General features: G+C 53.7%; 7 protein-coding genes across 7 annotated transcripts; 2 read left to right on the top strand and 5 right to left on the bottom strand.

The window, feature by feature from the left end:
* Positions 1–403: 403 nt before the first annotated feature.
* On the bottom strand, positions 404–3,422 carry QC761_204150 (uncharacterized protein; the record flags this gene model as incomplete). Its single annotated transcript, XM_062876142.1, has 3 exons — positions 1,540–3,422; positions 1,237–1,486; positions 404–1,183 (listed from the first exon to the last, which is right to left on the bottom strand). The coding sequence occupies exons 1-3, from the start codon at positions 2,328–2,330 to the stop codon at positions 404–406; spliced, it is 1,821 nt and encodes a 606-aa protein (XP_062734707.1). The 5' UTR covers positions 2,331–3,422.
* QC761_204140 (uncharacterized protein) lies at positions 3,335–6,976 on the top strand. The gene is made up of 4 exons (XM_062876141.1): positions 3,335–3,673; positions 3,732–3,845; positions 3,912–4,846; positions 4,902–6,976. The coding sequence occupies exons 1-4, from the start codon at positions 3,665–3,667 to the stop codon at positions 6,724–6,726; spliced, it is 2,883 nt and encodes a 960-aa protein (XP_062734706.1). The 5' UTR covers positions 3,335–3,664; the 3' UTR covers positions 6,727–6,976.
* Positions 6,841–8,329, bottom strand: QC761_204130 (uncharacterized protein). The gene is made up of 2 exons (XM_062876140.1): positions 7,491–8,329; positions 6,841–7,435 (listed from the first exon to the last, which is right to left on the bottom strand). The coding sequence occupies exons 1-2, from the start codon at positions 7,708–7,710 to the stop codon at positions 7,095–7,097; spliced, it is 561 nt and encodes a 186-aa protein (XP_062734705.1). The 5' UTR covers positions 7,711–8,329; the 3' UTR covers positions 6,841–7,094.
* Positions 8,330–10,306: 1,977 nt separating this feature from the next.
* QC761_204120 (uncharacterized protein) lies at positions 10,307–13,285 on the bottom strand (the record flags this gene model as incomplete). The annotated part of the gene is made up of 1 exon (XM_062876139.1): positions 10,307–13,285. One exon carries the CDS (start codon positions 13,283–13,285, stop codon positions 10,307–10,309), a length of 2,979 nt encoding a protein of 992 aa, XP_062734704.1.
* Positions 13,286–15,662: 2,377 nt separating this feature from the next.
* On the bottom strand, positions 15,663–17,299 carry QC761_204110 (uncharacterized protein). Its single transcript, XM_062876138.1, has 3 exons — positions 16,507–17,299; positions 16,260–16,430; positions 15,663–16,185 (listed from the first exon to the last, which is right to left on the bottom strand). The coding sequence occupies exons 1-3, from the start codon at positions 16,840–16,842 to the stop codon at positions 15,823–15,825; spliced, it is 870 nt and encodes a 289-aa protein (XP_062734703.1). The 5' UTR covers positions 16,843–17,299; the 3' UTR covers positions 15,663–15,822.
* Positions 17,300–17,519: 220 nt separating this feature from the next.
* Positions 17,520–17,963, top strand: QC761_204100 (uncharacterized protein; the record flags this gene model as incomplete). The annotated part of the gene is made up of 3 exons (XM_062876137.1): positions 17,520–17,676; positions 17,738–17,881; positions 17,959–17,963. Exons 1-3 carry the CDS (start codon positions 17,625–17,627, stop codon positions 17,961–17,963), a joined length of 201 nt encoding a protein of 66 aa, XP_062734702.1. The 5' UTR covers positions 17,520–17,624.
* A 436-nt stretch (positions 17,964–18,399) lies between these two features.
* Positions 18,400–20,370, bottom strand: QC761_204090 (uncharacterized protein; the record flags this gene model as incomplete). The annotated part of the gene is made up of 1 exon (XM_062876136.1): positions 18,400–20,370. One exon carries the CDS (start codon positions 20,368–20,370, stop codon positions 18,400–18,402), a length of 1,971 nt encoding a protein of 656 aa, XP_062734701.1.
* Positions 20,371–22,049: the final 1,679 nt, after the last annotated feature.

Below are 22,049 nucleotides of genomic sequence, written 5' to 3'. Positions count from 1 at the left end.
GTGGGGCTCGGCGGGGTAGAAATTCTTATCGGAGTTTCCATATCGGGCCACGCATCGCTCGGCGCCGTCATCGGTGCCGCCCCACCCCCACACAATGACTGTCAGGGGCTCGGGTTTATTGTTGGCATACATATCCCTGATCATCATTGTACAGAGTGTGTGACAGCGAGAATACGTTGTAACATGGTATGGGATATATTTCAAGTAGTGTGTAGTGATGTGTGTGGTACAAAAAGATACTCGTAACATTTCCCAAACTGTTATCGGGATGTTTTGTGCCTTTTTCTAGTATGTACTTGTCATGTCTCATGTCTCGTGCAATAAAAAGCCAATGGAAACGCCCGTCCTTGGTATCATCCCCAGAGAAATCAAATCCAAAACTCCATCCAGGATATTTTCATCATCAGTATCCTCGCCCGGTGACAGCACCGACAGCAAGCGTCTCGATCCTGCCAGCATACAGTCTCATGACGTGAGCGACAGGATCACCCCAGATTACACCCTGTAGTTGCTCATCAGACGTGATTTGAGCAACCACACCCTCGTTCAGGCGCTCCTCTACTGTCTTTTTCTTTCCCTTTGACCTGGCTTTTGGATCCCCGGACCTCAACACCACAATTCGACCGGCATTGCTCAGTCTGTTGGGCGGCACCTTCCAGATCGGACCAGAAGAGGATTTCGAGCTCTTGCTGAGAGCCTTCTCTTTCGTGCGGACCTTCTTATTCGCAGCATCTCGAGAGCTGATGATGGCAGGCGGCGCAGGGGCAACGAAAAGCTCCAATAAACTCTTGACATAGGCCGTGTCTGCTCTCGCCACCGGGTCACCTTCGTTGATAAAGCTGAGAAACAAGCTCTTTCTGAGCTGAGGGCGACGCTCGTAGTCCTCGGGCTTGGTGAGCGGTCGAAGGCTGATCGGCGGTGTCCCAAAGGTGATGCAGTGAATGCGTTTGAAGAACCCGGCGACGATGTTCAACTCGCTCTCTGCCGCCTTGGAAGTGGACAACATGTGCATGTAGAGGAGGGAAGCGACAGCTCCTCCTGCGCTGTGACCCGTGATCAAGAGCGAGTAAGAAGCACGGTTTGGGTCCTCCTCAAGCAGCTGCCGGAGGCGACGGGCGACAGGAATCACCATCTTGCGAGCGACCGAAAGGAAGCCGGAGTGGCAAAGGTTGTCAGGGTCATCCTGATAAAGGTTAGAATTACGAGACTGCTCAAAAGGACGAGTCAGATGCGTACCAAAAAGCCAGATGGAGACGCTGGATCGGTCTTAAGATTGACCGTCCAATCCATAAACGTTGCCGTACCACGAATGGAAAAGACAATTGTGTTCATGTAATCCATCGGCATTGACTTGATGACCATGGCTTTTGTACCAGCTCGCCAATCTGCATCGACGTGGGCATCGCTCTCGGCGCCCTCAGGCTTGTCGTAGACACGTTCAGAGTACTGTGCTGCCAAGCATAGTAAGGGGTAGGTGGGAATGTATCTGCAGTGGTGTTAAAAGCGGATCTGACGGCCAAAGCGAAAATGGAGACATACAACTTGAGAGGCTGCAGGTTCATAGGCAGCCTCGAGTTCGCATACAGTTCCACCTTGGAGAAAATGCTTCCCGAGACAACTGTTGCTGCCGCTGTTGTCTGTCCCTTGGGGTGATCCCTTTTGTGACTTCTTTTGGGTGGTTTGTGCATGCTCTTCTCGCTCAGCGAGGAGTCTGAAACCCGTACAAGCTCCTGCGATTGAGGTGGTTGCTGTGGCTGCCAAGCGAGAATCTCCTTTTCGTGGCTCGAGTAATGGTCTCGATCAATCATGGTCAAGACATCATTAAACTGGTTGGAAACTTGGTTCAAGAGGGCATTGCTCTGATCAACCAGCTCAGCCCCGTAGCTAGATAATGGAGATTGTGAAAGAGCGCTGTCAAACATCTTGGTGATCCCAGCCTCTTGGCAGAGGTTCTTTGCTAAATCGACAGCCGAGTCGAGGTTGAGCTTGTGATTACTACCACTTGGTTGAGATCGGGATGAATGGTCGTCGCGAGGTGGTAATGGCGGTGGCGGGCCAAGATAATAGTGATGTTGATTCACAATGATGGGAGGGGATGGGTATGGTAGCTGATAAGGTTCCCAGCCAGAAGGTGGAGGGAGCAAGCCAGCGGGCTGGAATTGAGGAGATGATGGAAGGTATGGCCGGCCATGTTGCAAGTGTGGTGAGGCCGGTGTTGCTGATGGAAGAGGGGGAGGTAATTGGCGTTGACCAGAGGCTCGACTGGACTGATGTTTAGATGGAGGCTTTGGGGTGTCCTTCGCTTTCTTGGAGCGCGTAAAGAAGCCCATGGTGACGATAAGGTCCCATGAGAGACGAGGGGTGAGATGTGTGATACAGTATAGATTGAAGTTTGACGCAATGCAAAGACCAAAAGGAGCAAAAATAAAAAAATACTTGCCACAGGCCGACTTGGCCCAGCTTAAGAAGGAACACCGAAACCCGGCCCCAGGCACTCGGTGGGCCTTGGGAGCAGGTCTCGGTAGATGATAGTCACGGGCTTAACTCGAGGCGAACAAAGGTACCGAGTGACAGCAGCGGGAGTGCTTTGCCATATCCCGGTCAAGAGGTTGGTGGTGTTCTCCTATTCGCTTGCCGTGTAACTGCTCAGCCTCCAATCATGATGATCGATGACGGGTCTGCCACACCAGAACCCTACCCCGAGGTGTCCCACTGGTGTCTAACCACACAAAAAAAGGGCAAAGGTCCTCTATGAGGGGTCGGTGATTTGCTGATAGCCGCCGTGGTCGAATGTGTGGGAGTCATAAAGGGTGTTCGATTTGTGGGGTGAAATCCAATGCAGCGAGAAACGGTCTGGATATTGCATGTGCAATGTCTCTCTGCAGGTCGCCGCGAATAGCGGCCGCAGAAGACCATCATCCGACCCACGATCCCGCGAACTATCGCCGACTCGGCCGCAGTGAGGTTGCGAGAGAGACCAGCCTCGACTTGTGCTTCCCCGCACTGGGATAGTATAGATCCATCTTCAAGGCCAGTTGTCGCAGTACCCAACAGCGCATCAGGCTTCAATGCTGCTATCTAGCAAGCCCTGCAGCAAGAACATGATGCCATTCGGCAATTCTGTCTGCTGCGTCAGTTGCAACGGTGAATTTTTCGTTGGAGTTGAGAGCTGCAAAGGGGTTGGACCCTGCCCAGCAAGGGGAGCAACAACGTGGGGTGTCTTGATAGGTAGAGGCACCGGTACCTGAAGCGGTTGAAGCGGCTAGACCCTAACTTCAAACACAAGCTTCCATCGCGGGGGCCTTTCGAGGTGACTCACAATGAACTACACCGACGGGACGAAAGACGGTGAAGCGCAAAAACTAAAAGTGATGCTTGTGATTGTGAGAACTGGTGGATATCTCGATATGCTTGGCATTGTAATTATAGGCTGGGCTGCAGGCGGGCACGCAGGGCATGGCACCCCTGAAAAAGCCGTCTGTGCTCACTCAGCGCTGCAGCTGCCGGCCGGTGGACGTCAGGCGAGGTCAAACGGCTAATCTAATCAATTTCGCGACAAGACATCTGGAACAGCACCTCTTCATGCAACTGGACATCAGTCGTTCAACGAGATAACGCCGCCTGCGCTGCTTCGAGTTGTGCTCGAGATGCAGCCAAACAGACCATGGATTTTGTAAGCCGTGACCGCCCCAGGACCGGAACCAGGTCTCGCCCTAACTCCCCATCTACAGTGGTCGCGCCTCCTAGCACACACGCCGCTGTCGTCGGCAAGCTCCCGGAAGGACTTCGCAAAGGATCCTGCCCGTCGCCTACACCGTTTCGAGAAGGAATACAGTCAGCTATTGGTGAGACTCCCCAAGGTCTGTTATGAATAAATCGGGGCATCGTTTCTGATCATGTCCTATAATTAGCACACATGGCGTCACTCCTCCAACCTCGCCCACGATGATGAAGCCGCCGAACAAATCGAGATCAGACTCCAAGAATTGACAAGTCTCCTCAGTGACGAGTCCAGACGTCCCCTCCCACATCCATGTATTTCCTTTGCTGCTGCAAAGCAAGTTTATATCCCGGTGGCCAAAATCGCCACCAGCTCCTACAACGAATGGATCATCAAGGAGGCAGTGCTCTTCTTCGCGACGCTGATCGAAAGCGAGGAGGAAGCCTTTGTGGAAAACGACAACTTCTCCGGCAGCTTGACGAACCTGCTGGTGCGCATAACTGGCGCAAACAGCATACGCCTCAGTGCCGAGATTGAGGCCCGTATCGTTGAACTGGCTTTCAACATCACGACTAAGATCCGTCTGAATCCCGAGATACTGCCCGCCTGGTTCAAGTCCCACCACCACGGTCTACATGATGCCAAACATGTTGACGACCATGATAAGTTCACGGGGAAGACCCAGAAACAGGACTTCCCCCTCTTTTATCTGTTGATGGACTACATCCATCATGAGGGCAAGGTGGGTGACTTTGCCAGGACCGGCCTGCTTTATATCATCGAAGCGGCATCAAGCTCGGTTCTGCTCGAACAGTGGATTGTCGAGAGCGATTTGTCAACGCTCATGGCCACGGGATTGGGCGCTCTGTATAGTCAACTGAGCCGCAAGCTCGTGATCGACCACCCAAGCAACGAAGTGCCCCCTTGTCTTGCATTATCTGACTACGAACATCCGAAATCAAACTACGAGATTGTGAGCTCCTGCTCATCCGAGTTTTTATCTCATGTGGACACATTTCTCTCCCATCTGCTCTTCTGGCAGGATGTTCTGAATCATTGTAAGTCTGTCGAAGTCAAATCGACCTTGTTGGAGCACTTCCAAGTCATCTTTCTGCAGCAACTTTTGTAAGTTCTCTTCAGCCCAATGGTCAGTCGTATGAACTTTGCTGATATATCGCAGATACCCTTCGCTGCTTGAGTCTTCCGATGTGGACGGTGGCTCGTCGGTGGCCGTCTTGACTTATCTTCGCCGCATTTTGGAATCTGTTGATCATCCCGACATGATCAACCTCATTCTTCACTACCTTCTTGCTTTACCCGACGTTGTATCGCCCGCACCTGCAGATTCTGGCGACATTGTCAGCGCTGCTCGGAAACGTAAATCACTGGACCTGGCTACCATGATGGCCTCTAAAAGCGAGGAGGCAGCTGACCCCTTGCTCTTCAACCTTGTTGACCTTATACGCGCCTGTCTCCGTTCTCAGAATCATCAAACTGTTCATGTGACTCTCCAACTTGTATCGACGATTCTTAAGAGACATCACCGATACGCAGTCACCACACTCCTCGACACAGAAGGTGTGCTCGATGAGTCTCACCACCGAACAGCAGGAGCCCAGGCGCAGGAAATTGACTATCTGATGGCACTGGCTGGTACCATTGGCGGCGATGACACTTTTAACGAGCTCTACGAGAATCTACTCAGGGACACATTGGGACGTGTAGAAAACCACCCCTGCTCAACGCCGTTGATCACGCCCAAGACTTCAACAAATAACCACCAATTACCCGCCGTGCCAGACAGTCTTCCCAGTGCACCTCGGAGCGTCCGATCACATACCCTTCGCCCAGAAGACCCTCTACTAAACATAATGCTTGACCGGCTCGAAACGTTTTTCACCAACCCGGTAGAAACCAATCTATGCCTGACGGAAGCCGTTATCGACCTTGCTGTGTGCGGCTACATGCATCTAGAAGGGTGGTTCTTGAGAAGCCCACAAAGCTACCATTTCGACGAGGATGACGAGGAAGACGAGGAGCTGCCTCTTCCTGACCCGTCCCTGGATCCCGAGTCCCAGGAATACGCCGAATATGTCCAAATGCAGCAGCTGAAGGAGTGCCGGCGACGTCCCAAGTGGAACCAGTCAAGCCTTCCCCGCCTGCTCAAGGTTCTCCAGCTTCTTTGCGACCAGGTTGAGGCATACCGGGAGCAAGTTCCACGATTTGATGACCTGCTTCAGCAACGCCGAGAGGCTTTCCAGATTGCTGATCACGCTCCTCCTATTCCTACCCCGTCCCGGGCTAGAACCCCGTCTTCCCAAGCACCGACAGTTGCGGGCACACCGTCCATTGAAAAGGGCATGTTTGACGAGGCTCGCAACCCATCTAGGGAGCGACCTTCTGGCCTCGAGGTGTTTGCCCAGCGCATATTGTCTGAGCTCGGTACACCCAGTCGCTCAGGCAGTCCCCGTGGCAGGAAGGAGACCAGACGGGTGGCTTCAGAACGGGTTGTACCGATGAACGATGCCACGCTTCTCCGGACACCTAACCCCAACCGGTCCTTCTCGCCCACCAGCGTAGCAAGTGCCCCGGCGCCTATATCGTGGGATAACCGGGGCGATATCCTCAACTCGCAAGCCAAGGCTTTCCAGGCGATTGATCAGAGTATCTTGGCGAGGAGGATTGGAATCCCGGAGGTCAAGCCGCCAGTGGAGCCAATTACATTGAGCTATGATAGGAAACCAGCTATTGTCTCGGCCGACTCTGCGGAGGGTGGGGAGGATGCATCTGATGACGCTGAAGGTGAAGGTGAAGGAGGCGGGGAGGATGCATTGTTGGCACCGTCAGAGGACGGGGAGACGGATGCGGGGACCATCGTGGAGGAGAAGACGGTGTCGGTATCACATGTGCTGACGAATGTGGTGCTGCTGCAGAGCTTTTTGTTTGAGATGGCGAGCGTGGTGCAGGTGAGGGCTGGGTTGTTTGATGAGGTGAGGTATACTTGAAGGAAGGGGTATATATGTTTGAGGTGAGTAGGCACAGCATGGGGCAAACAGTCAGTCGGGGGATGAACTGCATTTGTATGGCGTCTATTTTATCACAAGGCCCGTTTATATCACTAGTAACCTTTTATTGTTTGGCGGTTTTTGATCATCTTTAATTTTCTAGTCGTTTATATAGAGAGATGAGGCATATATACTTCTTTCACCCTCAGGTGGTAATGTGCTGCGGTTGCATGTTCCATTGTACTTCATTATCTAGCCAACTAGATATGTACAGCCTTTCTCTCTCGAGACAAGATGGTATTGGTACATTTTGTATCCCCCCCCTGCTTGTACGGTCGCTAACCACTCCAGGTTATGAGAAACGTCATTTAGAGAGCAGCAATGGCACCGAGAGCGAGCATGCCCAAAGAGCCAATGTATCCAACAGCGGCGGCGCCAGCAGTGACGGGAGGAGGGGTGGTGGTCTCCTCAACGGGAGGGGGGATGGTGGTGTTGCTGGTGGGGGCAGGGGTGATGTTGGAAACGAAGGAGCCGGTAGGGGTTGGCTCGATGTCCTCGTCGTCCTCGTCGTCATCATCCTCGGCGGGAGCGTCGGTGGGCTCAGGGGCGGGGGTGGCGGTGACGCTGGGCTCGTCGTCCTCGGCGGGGGCGTCATCGTCGCCACCGCCAACGCCGGCGCAGAACTCGTCGACTGCGGGGAGGACCTCGTCTGGGAGAGAAGGTTAGTAAGGGGAGAGGGATGGGAATAGGGGAAGGGGGCGTACTGAGAGCAACATCGGCACCGCAGGCTTCGAGAACGCAAGGGGTGGCCGAGGTGATGAGGGACTGGGTGTTCTCGCAGACGCAGGCGAAGTCGGTCAGTTCGCAGGAGGTGCCGGAGCCGATGCCGCTGATTATGCAGTCGAGGGAGCACTCGGGAAAGATGGAGATGTCCTGAGCGGAGACGGCGGCCGCGAGGGCGAGGAGGGCAGCGGTGTACTTCATTTTGAAGGTTGGGGGGTGGATATTAAGTATTAGTTGGTGTTGGGTTTGGTAGTTTCTTGACGAACGAGTGTCGACGGTGTTTGTTGTATGTACTTGAGAGCGAGTGAAGTACAGTGGAACACGATGGTCGGTGAAGAAGGGGGGAGAGGCTAAGGTAAAGTGACAGGCGGAGGAAGAGTCTGGATTTATACCACTCACTCTGGCTTGAGGGAGGGTGATTTGGAGACGGGAGGCGGTCTTGCCTCTTGGTTCTCCCAGCTTGACAGGGTCCCTTCACCCGCACACTACACCAGGCACCATCCACTTTCATGCTCGCTCTCAACAATGGCAGATCCAGCCGCCAGCTTTTGGGGTCAAGAAGTCTTGGGTATACCCCCTCATTGGTTCGTATTCACACACACATCCATCCTCCTCCCTCAATCAATGGGAAGAAGATGGTGGGCCAGTCTTCCATCAACACCTCTTTCGGCAGGCCAAGGCATGAGAAACCGGGCTTAGGGTCTTGACCGACGTCGTGAATTTCCACGGCGGGAGAGCATGTCGCCACGGAATGGAACCCGCCATCCGGGGAAAGGAAGTCTGTGTGTTCACGTTGTGTTGGAAAAAAATCCGGGGAAAGTGGAACGTCGTTGCATATGATTGAGGGGGAACAAGAGCCTCGGCATACACCCCCACCTGGTCTTGTTGCACACACCTTTCGTTGGCAAAGAGAAGAGGCACTAGGAATCAAAGCAGCATGCAGGAGTCCACGGCTAGGAGATAGCTTCTCGATTTGGGGTTTAACATCGCCAATCTTCATTTCCTATCATGCCATCTAGATTGTTTTCTTTGAGAACCGCATGGATCTCGCTATAATTTGAGCCTGCCAAATAAGACGCTTGCGCAGGTCAGGTGTAAGAGATGAGATCTCGGGAGCGGTTGATATTCAGGAAGGAAAACCTGGAAGTGTCATTGGATGTGGTCGTTCACGCCGTTACATGGGACCTCAGAAAGTTAAACGCCCCCACCCAGGTGAAAGAACATGGGCAGTTAGACCGTGACCTTCATTGGTGGTTGATATGTCCCGACACGACAGTACTGTAGTGTAGGAAATACTCTCATCAGCTGGGCAGAGCAAACAAGAAGGTCATGTAGATGGACCGATTTGTATGTACAAGACTGGAACCGAGCAACGATGCCAAGAGACTCGACTCACCCTCACACCGAAGCTGTCAAGTTCTGCTGTCAACATTTGTTCCCCGTAACATCTCTGTTCTTCCTACCCCAAATCAAGTACCATCTTAATCTTCACTCCCACATACCACATGTCATTCATCCCCATCTCCCTCCCCAAAAAAAACCTGCATCTTCAACCACCCGTTCCTGCAGCCAGCAAGCAACCATCACGATCAACTTCTCGGGCACACCCCTGTTCCAAGCCTAGCGCCCTTTTTGTCTCCTCCAAAGACTTCTTCGTCCCGTCTTCTTCCCCGCAGAATCCTCCAGCATTATTTTGCGGGGTAAAACAACAACACAAACCCCTGACAGCCTAGCCATCCAGCCCCCTTGCCCACTTTGACGGAAGCTACGGATATGGCACAACGTACCACAAACCAATCACCCAATACCAGCAGTCAACAAGAACTAGTGTACGCATACCCAACCCAATTCGGTGTCATCTTGCATATATTGACACAACTTGACAGATTAGCAGGAGTTTGGAACAGCAGGTACGGATACGATACGCTTTCTTCCCGCATTTGTGGAAGGAATGCCGAGGATGGCTGGGCGTGCCAAGATGCATATGATCGATCTACATACACTGCACCAACCACAAGCCTGATCCAACTTCCATGAGTCTGGAAGCCTTTGGGTAATTTGATGGTTTTTCCGGGGGGGCGGAGGGGGGGGGGGAACTGAAGCCAACGTCGGCGAGAGATCACGGCAGTATGGAGTCTATGGACAAGCATTATCAATATGGCATCAATACCTATCCACAGTTGGCCAGCCCAAGACATCACTTAGACAGTGCACCGCCCAAGGTCAATTCCGCCGTCCCAGTAGGTACCAGCTGTGTACAGTAAAGCCTCATGACACAAGCGAAAGCGTTTCGTAAAACCTTGAGATGACAAAAGCCACCGGTTGCCAAACCGCATGTTCCACGAGCCACTTCACTGGCGTAACCCTAACGGACTTGGTCCAAATTTTCTTACATGACACCGCCTGCTCTCAAATTTGGGACGAGAAAAATATCAGACAAAACACACACACACACACATAGGTGTCAAAGCCAAACTTTTTTGCATTTGATCCAACGCTGAAAACATCCAATCTATCTACGGAGGTAGCCAAGCAAGAGCCCCAAAGGTAGGCACATACACAACCGCTATGTTTCGCTGATGAGAATACATGCCCACCCCACAAAAAGAGAAGCCAGGCCAAGCACACCCACAACCGCCAGATATTCAGCCATGAAGTGTCCAACCAACGCAGGAGTAATGCCGAGTACAGTTGTGAAGAAACGCGCATATCCAAAGAAAGCCAACCGAGTCATCAAAGACGGACATCAGTGAAAAGAGGCCTGACATCCACTTTCATCTTCGACACAACCCGGCAGTTACGCAGGGCTGGGGGCTTCCTTGACGCTTCCGCCACTCATCCCCGACCGCACGCTACTGCTACCGGAGCCGAAGCCGGATCCAGACCCAGACGCCGAGCCTGATCCAACACCGGGGCCGTCACTTCGCTGCCGCGAAATGTGGAAGCCAGGTGGGCCTCGCAAACTCGTTGATCCTGATGTCCCGTAGGAATGATGGTTAACGTGGACGTGGGGGTGCCCGATAACTCCTACATTGCTGTTGAACTCACGGTCAAGCTCCTCCGTCGACTGAGTGAAGCCTGAAACATCGCTCAACATGGACGACGAGCGACCTCTGGTCTTGGCGTGAGGTGGATTGGCTACCGGTCCGATCGGATTGGGATACGCAGACAGGTGCGGAGGCGGAAGAAGAGAAGGAGCAGGGCCGGCCATGGAGGTCGGCGGCCACATAGGCTGAGGTTGAGCATGCGCATGGGCATGAGCGTTGTAGGGAACAGGAGCTGGCGGCGGACCCCATTGTGCAGAGGGTTGGAAATGACCCGGCACCGCTCCTGTGTCGTAAGCCAGGTCGTCTTGAAAGCTTGCCATGTAAACTTCCAACTGGGTATTCAGGTCGTGGATTTGCGCCTGCTTGGTGATATTACCAGCACGAAGCGTCTGGATGCGATCCCTGAGATGCTGCTCCGTGCGGGCCATATCAGCCTCGAGGGCAGCGCGCTCCTGCCGGCGACGCTCTGCCTCGTTCAGCCCCCGAGCATTGGCATCCGTGATGCGAGCATGTTCATCATCGACCTTGGCGATACGTGTCGCGATCTTGTTGCGCTTGGCCTGTAAGCTAGCCCTTTCCTCTTCCAACAACTTCAACTCCTTGTCAATGGACGCCTTCCAGCTCTTGAAAGAGGAGCGGGCCTTGTCAAACTGGGCCTTCTCTGATGTCCAGGCACTTTGCTTGGCCCGATACTCATTCAGCAGCTCCTCGGGCAATGCCTCCAACTCCTTGAGCTCCGCCTCAAGCTCATTGATGGACTCTTCAGCTCGCTTCTCCTGGACCTTGTTTTGCGCCACCTTCTGTCTTAGTTTCTCGTCATCTCCACCAGCCGACTGTACAGCTGAGGACAGCTTCTCGATCTCTTTTCGCAGGGCATTCAGCTTTCGGTTGTTGTCCTTTTTTACGGACTTGAGACGGGCCTTTTCATCGGCCAATTTCGCTTCAGCTGCAGCAATGGATGCCCTAAGAGTGGTGGCGGGCGAGTCGTGGCGGGCATGCGATCGTTGATTGCCGGTGGTTTTGGATGCTACTTCGAGATCCTTGCTCTTGGCCTGAATGGTTCTGACACTGGTTGAGAAAATGACCTCACCAGTACGAGTGCTGACGAATTCGCACTCGTAGTTGGAGAGCGGCGTAAGTCCGTAGATATCGCCTGTCCAGCACGTCCCTTGTTGCTTTTCCTCCTCGCCGATTTCGATTGGCATCATTCGGGTTGGTTGCCAAATAGCTTTGTTGACCCTGACATAGAACGGTTTACTCATATCAATGCCTGGATGGCTCTCGTCCTCGGATGCCTCGTCTTCGCTCAATGGATCAGGGAAATGACTGGTGTTGAAGCAGACCTCGTCACAACCCACATAGCATATCCAGATCTTCTCAGGCTGCTTGTTGAAGGGGGCATTGCCCAGGTTGTGGATATCGGTGGCGTTCGAACTGGTTGATTCCGAGGCGGCGTGGGAAAGCTCATACTCCTTCACCATAACAATCTTGGTACTAGCTAGAGCCGCCCAGAGAGGCTGCCTGATCCGGACGAGAGCACTTTGCTTCCTACGTTTCTTGGTCGAAATATTTCCTGCGCTGATTTGTAGGTGAGCATCGCTGTCGGCAGCCATGAGGGCAGCATCTGAGGAACCCTCGGCCGTAAAAGAAACGGACTTTCCGGCTTCGGGGTCTGCTAGGCTCTGGAGCTGCAAATCACGACGTTCCCTCCGCAGGTACCATTCCCGGATGTATCGCACCAGACCCTGAGTCAGAATGTGAATACCCAAAATATTTCGAAGCCATCCATCAGGGCCCTTCTTCTCGAATGCACGCATATTTGAATCTGAATCAGCCATCAGGAAGCGATGGGAACCCAACACCGAGCTCAGTCGCGACAAACCACTCCACCGGGCGTGCCGTGTCCACTGAGACATTCCTACCATGGCCACGCAAAAGAGAATATTGCTCGTGGTGCCTTGCCTCGAAGTGCCACCGCCGCCCAAGGTCAAGGCGATCACAACTTGAGCGAGATCCAAGATGAACTGCTGCATGGGTGCCCACAAGAAGAGCCAGATGCCCAACATGACCACATCCATTCCAACCAGGGTCGTCAGAGAAGGCGTTCCTTGACTGCCGTCGAAAATCTCGGCGATGCTGAGACCGGAACTGGTGGTTACGGGGGGCACAAAAGTAAGAAGCGTAAACAAAGTATAGATGGTTGCCAAGACAGCGGGTGAAGCCTGCATGAGAATGATGAGGATAGCAATGGTGTCCTGAAGAGGGCATGCGCGAAGGACCGTGATGGCGAGCTCCATCAAGCCGGGGTCGCGGTGGACGTTTGTATTCTTGGCATCGTTCACATTGATCTGACGGTGACCCTCGTCGGGGATGGGCAGGCTGACGGCAGCAGGGAGCGAGTCGACAGACGAAGATTCAGAGTAGGCATCTAGTGAGCCCCTGCGGAGCATCTCGGTTGTCCGGTGTTCGGGAGCCATGTCGTCGGGATGGGGCGGGGCAGCGGTGGTGGTGGCGGTGGTGGTGGTGTTGTTGTTGTTGACTTGCAATGGCAGAGGCGGCACGGAGGCAGCGTCAACGGTTGGCTTGGAGATGCCATCGAGCTGGTTCTGGCTCTTCTGCTTGACCACACGCTTCCCCGGACCTACCAGGCCATTCTCATGCCTGGTATCACGTTGGTTGCTTGCTCCCTGCTGTCGCTTTCCTGAATTGGCGGCGCGAGGCATACGCATCCGCTGACCCAGAATCTTGTTCTGAGCCAGCCCAGTATGCCCAGCAGCGGAAAGGCGATTGAGAGGTGGCTGGATCCGCAAAACGTTTCCTTCAAATCCCAAGTGTCCCCAAAACCAAGTCCTCCACTCGTCCGCCACGGCCGCGAGAGGGGAGGTTGTCGCAAAGGCTAGGCTGAGGCCGGGAATAGCGTCGCGGCCAGTTCCGGTCCGCACTCTTTCAGGGTCCTCGGGGTGGTGCAGGTCGTCATGCGCACGCGGTAGGGGGGTTGTGGTCAAGAATATGTTGTTGTTAGTGAAGCGGGGCGAGGCGGGGTGAGGTATGTGGCATGTGGTGAGGCGTTTGTAAGTGTTTCCTCTGCTGCGAAGTTCGGGTGTTGGCTGGACGCAGGTTGAGTTTTGAGTTTAAAAGGAGAAAAGCGGATTTTTGGATTTGGAGGCTGAGGATTTTAGGTGGGCGCACAGTGTCAGCCCAGTGGCTATCGCTTGGACCGCTCCAGGACGGCAGGAACCTGGACGAGATGACAGGGGGTTTGCCGAGCGTGGCGGCGGCTTTGGTGGATTGTGGTGGGGCTGCCTTGTATTTATATCAAAAAGAGCGAGTCGCTGAAATCTTTGAGCTTGGAATCTCTTTCATCAGCGCTTTTGCTTCATCCATTACCGTGCTGCTGTGGGAGTTACTTGATCGCTGGCTTATGCTCAGATTTCGCTGTTTGATGACTTTGCTGTATGCGCCGCTTCAGCTTACGCATCGCTACCTTCCCTGCAGCAGCCGTTAGGTGGACCTGAGTTAATCGGGTGCCTAGGTGTTAGAAGTGCTGGTAGAACTAGAGGCTGTAGGAAACGGTGGCATCGCAATTACGATGTCGGTCGCCGTACGCTACCCGCGGTGCGTTGCCGGACCACAAGCATCTGCATCTCGACCTCTTCCTGCAGCCAATATCGATTTAATCTGTCTTCCCGACACAAAACATGTTGCGGTCAACTGTTGGTGAATAGCGGGCACAGAGGGTATATGGGACCTCATAGCACGTGTATCAACTTCCACCTCTCTGTGTGAGATATCCAAACCGCTCACTCCATGAGCCCCTTCCCCTCCTCGCCATACCGAAGGACCTCATGGTGGCAGCCTATGGCAGCAGGGAGAAGCCGAACGATGACACCCAGCTTCCTTCCACCCCCACACCGCAAGTCATCCCGCGAGAATAAGCTCCTTGCGGCCGAGTGGTGATCCTCTCCGTGCCGGCAGTTGCACGACATTTAGATTGTGGGATAGGCTGGTCTAGGAGTCAGGAAATGCAGACTCGGGATATCGAGCTCACCCCAACCTGCACCCGACTCGAAAAGGAAAAACTAGACTACCTCCGCATCAAAGAACCTGCCACTATCGTCGTTCCAGTGGTTCAATAGGGGGTCTCTCCGCAAAACAACCACCAGAACAAGCCACGGGATGTCGCTTGGCAGGCGATCTCTTGCCCATCACAGTGCATGCAGAGGTGCCGACTCGCCCTTCTCTCTTCTGGTCTTTTCCTGCCCGTTATGATTGGACATGACCGTTTGGGGGTCTGTCACTTCGTGGGTGGACCACAAGCAAAAAGTCGCAGCCAAATCTCCAAGGGTTCCTTGCTGTCTGGTGGATGCTGCATTTTTTCGTTTCCCACACACACCCACACCTTCTCCGCTTTGGCACAGGACCACGCGATCGTCAAACAGCCAGCTTGATCGGAATCGTGAACATGTTCTCTCTGCCAACTTCCAAGCCTGGTTGGTACCAAAAATATCGGTTTGCTCGGCGTTTTCTGCTTTTTGCTTTCATGTGCTTTTTTTTTTTTTTTTTTTTGCCTGTGATATCAAGCCATCCTTGGCCTATAACATCGGGAGTGTTATACGGCCGCCCTGTGACAAGCATCACAGGGTCAGCATGGGCAGGTCAGGCGAGCAAGCATTCAACCGTACCAATCACGCTTCGTTGGTAGGGATCAACTCCAGTGTTTCTCCCGAACCTCCAAGCACGCACCTCGCTCCAGACCCTTTCTCAGACGACAAAGCTACCGGTATCAAAACCAGTCAAACAAACCTCACCCGAGCTGGTTGTCGTCACAAGGTAAGGTGTCAGAAATATTCCTGACACGGTGCTCGACGGAGCCATGCCCCGCAAACACTGTGGTGCCAAGCAGTGTCGTCCAAATTGGCATTATGCGAGGCTGAACTTTTGTCGAGGTCGAGACCTTCCAACTGCGGAAGGCGACAGTGAAGTCTTCGGGAAACTCCGAATTTGCAGTTTCGGAGCCCGGGCCGGGACGGTGAGCCGTTCTGTCCCAGATATCCCGGACTTTAGACTTGACACCTCCTATTCATCAAGCTTTTCCGCGGCAAACCATTTGAATAACAAGCATTCTCTATTCTTGGCTTCTACAGTCATATTGATATTGTGTGATTGTCTATCAAAACACAGGGACCACCCATCATCGAAGAGAAAAAGAAAAGGAGAACCCGCCACACCATGAACCCTGATATCTTGACTTCCATGCTCAACCTTTTCAAGCACTACTCTTACCAGCACTCCCCAAATCCTCTACCGCATCCTCCCTATCCCACGTCTCCTTCTCCAACCCCTCCACCTCCCCAATCAACTCCCAAATCCTTGTCCTCGCCCTCACCTCCTCAGCCTGCTGCATCTCCCACGTCTGCTGGAACAACTCCATCATAAACCCAGGCATGCTCGTCTTTTTCGCAGCCTTGTAGTCATAAACAACGATATCCTCCTCCAAGCGTGCCGCCACCCTTCTATGCTGATGAGACAAGACGATACAATCCAGCATGAAATTACTCGGCGCCGGGTCCCCCTCAGGCCTGCAGCGGAGCTTGTGATAGACGGAGATCTTATCAGGGTAAACCATTGGCTTTGTTTCCTCTGTCAACTCTCATCCTTCATGTATTGGGGACTGTCAGGGGGTGGGGCGGGGGGAAAGCTCACAAACTTGAAATCACACTTCAAACTCTTCATAATCAACCCCGTCGACTTGGGCGTCATCAGCTCTGCCCACTGCTGCCTATGCTTCGGATCAACATGAACGGCAAAGTTGGTAATCCAGTTTACTCGTGCCGACTCGGCATACCGATAGTAATTCACATTGTTGACGTGTTGCTGTTTGGCTCTCATTTGTCAGTATCACCAGCACCCCGCCCAAACTGAAAATGAGTGGGGGGGGGGGGGAACAAACAAAACTATCCATCTCCCCCCAGGCAATCTGCCTCCCGTCTAGCCCTCTCCTTCCCCCGGTGAGGAACCCTTCACTGCCGGCGACAAGAGACTTCCATTCGGTTGATAGGGCTTTGAGAACGGAGGACGCGCGGGTGATTTGGGAGTGGGTGCAGCCGAAGATGATGCATTTGCCTAGGCGGGCGCGGAGGTCGGGGATCCATTGTTTTGGTGGTGGAGGGGGGAGTTGGTTGGTGATGGTGGAGAGGGGTCTTTGTAGGGTTTTGGTGAAGGAGGGAAGGGAGAGTAAGCCCCTTGATCGGAGGGAGCTGGTGAGGAGGGGCGTTGAGGGGGTCATTGTGGTGGTCGTGGTTGTGAGACTTCAGGAGGTGATATCGAGGCGGTTATGTTGAGCCGTGCGGTGTTGTGTGGTTGGACGGATGATGCAATTGTAAGTGAATGAGATCGGTTTGTGAAAGTGAGGTGTACCCTCTCTTTTCAATAGTCCCAATTGCGCCTTTGAGATGTCAAACTTCTTCCAGATGGACTCAAGATGTCACGGCCGTGACAGGTTTAGCTGTCAGTTGTTCTGGCTGTCGCCATTGCCCTTGAGCTCTTTGGGAATTCCCGTCCTGTCCGAGGGCTCGGAGACGTCTCGGCAGCGGGGGAAGACAGGTGGGGTGCCTTTCTGGACATGTTGATCTCGGCCGATGCCAACCGTCTCTTTAGAGCTGTTATCCTCAAACTTGTCCAGAAAAGTCTATATTGTGAAATTGGGCATATATGTCTGTCAATAGCCTTGGCTAAAGTAAAACGAGCCGCCTGGCTAGAATCTCAGACAGTCCAGGCTGTGGTTAGCTTCACGCCGACTGGACGGCCGAGAGAGACAGTGCGTGCCTTTGCTGCGCGCACTGCTGGTGTGTGCGATAAGATAAGCAATGCCGCGGTGGTGGGACGAGAATGTCGTCACCAGGCGCTTATCCAGGTGGTCTCAACTCCGCGTGAAAGTATCATCAATTACACGTACTGTCTGGTGTTGGCCCGAACAGAGTACACAATTCGCAACCTCGGTTGACTCATGAGAGTAGAGGAACATGTGTATCCCACAATAATTCCTCATTCAACTCAGCGTCGGAAACAATGTCCTCAATAAACCCAGAGCTGAGACAGCAAGTCATGTCAATTTACAAGCGTATGTACTTCGAGCCCCTCCCGTGTATCACGCCAAATTCTCGTATTCATGCTGTCAGTAGAGCTCTTGTACCTCGGCCGTGATTACCCTCAGGGATACAACTACTTCCGCCCTCGCCTACACAGGGCCTTTATGGCCAATGCTAGCCTGACGGATGAAGCGGAGATACGTCAAGCCATTGCGCGGGCGCAGTTTGTTCAGAAGGGTAAATATAACAACATTGAATCAGTCATGGGAGAGAAAAGCTAACGAGAAGTTCAATCCTGTTCATGATCAATAGAGATTGAAGCACTGTAAGTCCCCGAACTCCAAGACTATCCTGACCACAATAACCAAAACATAACACAGATACTATCTAAAACGATACCGGACTCTCAGGAAGCGGTATGATGGCGCATAGCGATTTGGAATTCTGCTTGATACCCTACATTGTACAAAAGAAATGGATAGTAACGGAAAACATGCCCGCTTGTAGCAAAAATACACTTCCGAAGAGAACGGTCAACAACAGAACCCCAGAACAGCAGTTTTAGACATCAAACAGAAAAATATATAGTCATTCACACCTGAAGGTATATCCAATTCGAAGAAGGGAAAAAAAACCATATCCAAGAAACCCATAGCCAGCTCGACTTCCCAAGACGGTAAAATTCGGGACCAAATAATAAACAAAAGAAAATCCCTTTTAGAAACCCGTCATCAAAAGAGACCAAAGCAAAAAAATCACCTCTTCTTCGCCCACCAAGCACCAACCTCGAGGCACTCTCCCCAACTCGGGCCATTTTCTCTCACCAGATCATTCATCATCTTCCCCATCCAGGCATCCCACTCATCCTGGCTCTTCCCGCTCATCTCCCTCAGGACATGCTCCATGCTCTGGATCTGCTGCACCACCACCGTCAACGCTGTCCTCCTGACCGCCGTCGCCACCGGCCCTAGCGCCTTGCCCACGGGCGCACCATCCTTCCCTAGCCTCCTCGCCTTCGTATCGATATAGCTCTTCCCATCCTTGGTAACCACACCGCCAACCCCTTCCCTTTCCCATCTAACTTCCGACAAAGGAATCGCCAACCTCGTGCTCCCTACTCCAGTCAAGACCTCCGCTTCTTGAATCAACAACGGCCCAATAACTGTACAAGGCATGCAAAACAGCCCTCTCGCCTCCAATGCGCGAGATATCCACCCATTATATTCCAACAAGAAGTTATTAAGAGGTTGGCTGAGCGGCGTATTGGCCGTCATGAGATACGCCCCCATCTCCATTATATTCTGCTCGTCATTCTCATTCTCAGCCTCACCACCAGCCTCCGCTTCACCCTCAGGGCCACCTGATCCAGCAGGTGGCTCCGGCACATGAGGGCGGAGCATACGAAGTGTATGATCAGTCTCCCATATCTCCACCGTTCCACCAGGCACCAACACCCGAATATACTCGTCTACCAGACCCTGTTGCATTACCATCGACGTAGCAAGGCCCATGTCCTTCACCATGACAAAGTCAAACGACCCCTCAGGAAAGGGCAACGGCAGTTTCCTCAGATCGTGTTGTACAAAAGTCCAATTCATGTCTTTATCCGGCCTGATAGCTGACGCCCCAGGCAAAGCGGAAGGGGCCGACTCGGCACTCTCAGAAACCCCTGGCCCTCCTGTGGGAGGCGCAAGAGGGACAATATCAAGCCCGGTAAAAGACATGTTTGCGTGCTGGCCTCTGGCTTCGTAGTAGCGGTAGCAAGTCATGCTCCAAAATGCTGTCCCGCACCCAATTTCCAGGATGCGCGCCGGCGGTTTGTTGATGAATGTCGGATCGCAAATAGGTCGTCCGTATAATTGTAGTAAAAGCATCGTCTTTAGACTCTGCCTGTGTAGCTCCTCCAGGTCGACGGGTAATGGGTAAGGGAGGGACTGGTCCGAGATGTACGTCCGGCCGTTGCGGACGACAAACGGCCTGAGCTGGTGGGCGGCGGCTTCTTGGCTGGATGGTGGCTCGGTGGAGATCATGGTGCGCCCACTCGCCGTGGTTACAGCCCCGACGCTGGTGACGCTTTCGGAGCGGGGGAGACCTGCTGGTCCCGGCCCAGGTGGTTTGGATCCTGGATCGTACATGGCTGCTGCTGCATGATGGAGCATACGTCGGTCTGAGAAGGCGGCCGAGGCGGAAGCTGGTGTTTGTGCCGAAGCTGGCTCAGAAGCGCTACCGCTGCCCGGTGATCGCGAAGAGGCGTCGACGGTGTTGAGGCGGGGGGTTGCTGGTAACTGCTTGTCCTGATAGGACATGCGCTCGCGGTGTCGATCACGGCGGGCGCCGAACGGGGGTGCTGTCACAGCAGCAGGAGATGCGGCGGCGGCATCAACTCCGGGTCTGGCGGCGTCGGGAGCGCCGGAGTGCTGCAACCACGCAGGGTTGTTGTTGATGTTGTTGTTGCTAGCGGCGGCGGTGGCGGTGCCGTGGTGACCTGGATGCGATGGCTGCTGGTTGCTATCGCCGGTCTGGCCGCTGCCCGTGCTCGAGGTGCTGGCGCTGTTAGTACGGGCGTGTCCGTGTATGCGAGAGCGCTTCTTCGTCTGGGTGCCCGAGGTTGAGTTGGATCGGCCAGGCTGCTTGGAACGGGAACGATGGGAGGAATTAGGAGGCGGCTCGACGGTGTAGGCGGAGAAAGGGGATTGAGCCGCAGCATAACCTGAAAGGAACTCCATCTTTGGGAGAAACTTTTTCGCCAGCGACGGGACCAGCGTCAAGCAGGGGGGCTAGGGGATGGGCGTAATGGGCCCCGCCCAAACTCAGGGGACCTGTTTTGGCAATGGGGGCCTTTGTTCCAGGAGCACCGGAACGCCGTCTCGCTTGCGGCATCCAAGGAACCAAAGGTGACATGCGGGAGAATGGGGCCCTCTCTCCTTTTTCTACCGCCAGAGACCTTCCGCATTCATAAAAAAGCCTGGGAAAATGCGTTGTGCCCCTGCGTCTGTTCTGCAACAACCTTTCCTCAGCTGCCTGACACTGGGCAGCCTTTTCTAGAAGTCTTCGATGTCTGTGCGAGTTTCGAGTCCCTGCGAGTGCTGAGTGGTTGGTTGGCGGGATGAGACGGCAGCCCAGCGGGTCAGCCAGGTGCTGAAGAAAACGCTTCTTTTTTTTCTTGTCAGAAGAACCCAGAAATCCCTCGTCCCCCTGGAGAACACGGCTGCCTCTGGCTTTCTCAGCTGATATGACACGTCGTGGCGAATTGGTGATAGATCCGTATCATAGGAATACGATCAGACAGCTTAAGAGAATAGTCACACCGCCGACGGCGCCGAGATGACGGCCGTCTGTGGGGTTTGTTGTTGGCTGTCGGTTCAGTGTGCCCCAGACACGGTCGTCATGGCTTGCGATCAGTTCAAGGATACCCTCGACATGCAGCAGCCATGTGAGTCGCTGACTTTCCAGCTCCTCGAAGGCCAGGGACGTTATCGCGGTCTGGTGGATGTGTGCAGTTGCGCGCGAATTGGCTGCGGTGCTGATCGAGATCGACCACTTGGTTCTAACACCCCAGCTGGTTTCAATGTGGGGCCACCGAGTACAAGAGAGTGTCGTATTCAGATGTTGGACTGAGGATGGCAACGAGGATGAGGATGAGGGTGATGACAGCGACGGATGAGAGAACGAAAGACTCCAGAACGACTGATGGACAAGCTGGAGACAATTCTGGCCAGAAGCCAGGGGCCCATTCTTCTTATTCAATTGCTTGCCATGCCCTGCCTTTGGACCGCATGTGCAGTACACGTCTTGGTTCGGTCTAGCTATTCCAGGCATTCTGGGCCACTGTTCAGCACAGTCTCCCGGCCACCGGCCACCGGCCTCACCTTCGGTATTGGGACTTTTCATGCCTGTCATAGGCTGCTCGTCTTCCCATGCCTCGCAGACACACCTCGATGGGTCTGGGCTTCCCCGCACTCCGCCCCTCGGGTGTTTTCTCCCATTCCTCTCAAATGCAATGCAGCCTCTGCTCAGGCCTAGCCCGAGAACTATAGAGATTCCTATTGGCATCAGAAGCGCCACCTATGCTCCAACCGACCTGGCTTTGAAGCTCTGGGCGACCGCTATTCTGCAGTGTATTCCTTCCGTATCTGTCTGGGCTAGTGTAGGACCATGCTTGATGTCTGTGCCCTATGGAGGTTTGCATGTAGATAGATAGGTGGGAAGAGGGACTCAGATGGAAACCCATTGACGTGTGGGCGTCAAGTAAGCTTTTGCCTTTAAAAAGTCCAGAGAATGCCAGTGCTTGTAAGGGCCTTGTATCATAAAGTGAAGAGGGGGAGGAGCATCCAATGATTTCACTCATCACGTGATGGCCATTCACTGGGTCCTGGTCTGGGCCCACGGGCCTTAGGTAAGCAGG

This window comes from Podospora bellae-mahoneyi, chromosome 2, assembly GCF_035222275.1.
Source record: "Podospora bellae-mahoneyi strain CBS 112042 chromosome 2, whole genome shotgun sequence".
Lineage (NCBI taxonomy): Eukaryota > Fungi > Ascomycota > Sordariomycetes > Sordariales > Podosporaceae > Podospora > Podospora bellae-mahoneyi.
Note: the sequence above shows the minus strand (reverse complement) of the source record. Positions and strands in the feature narration are given on the sequence as shown.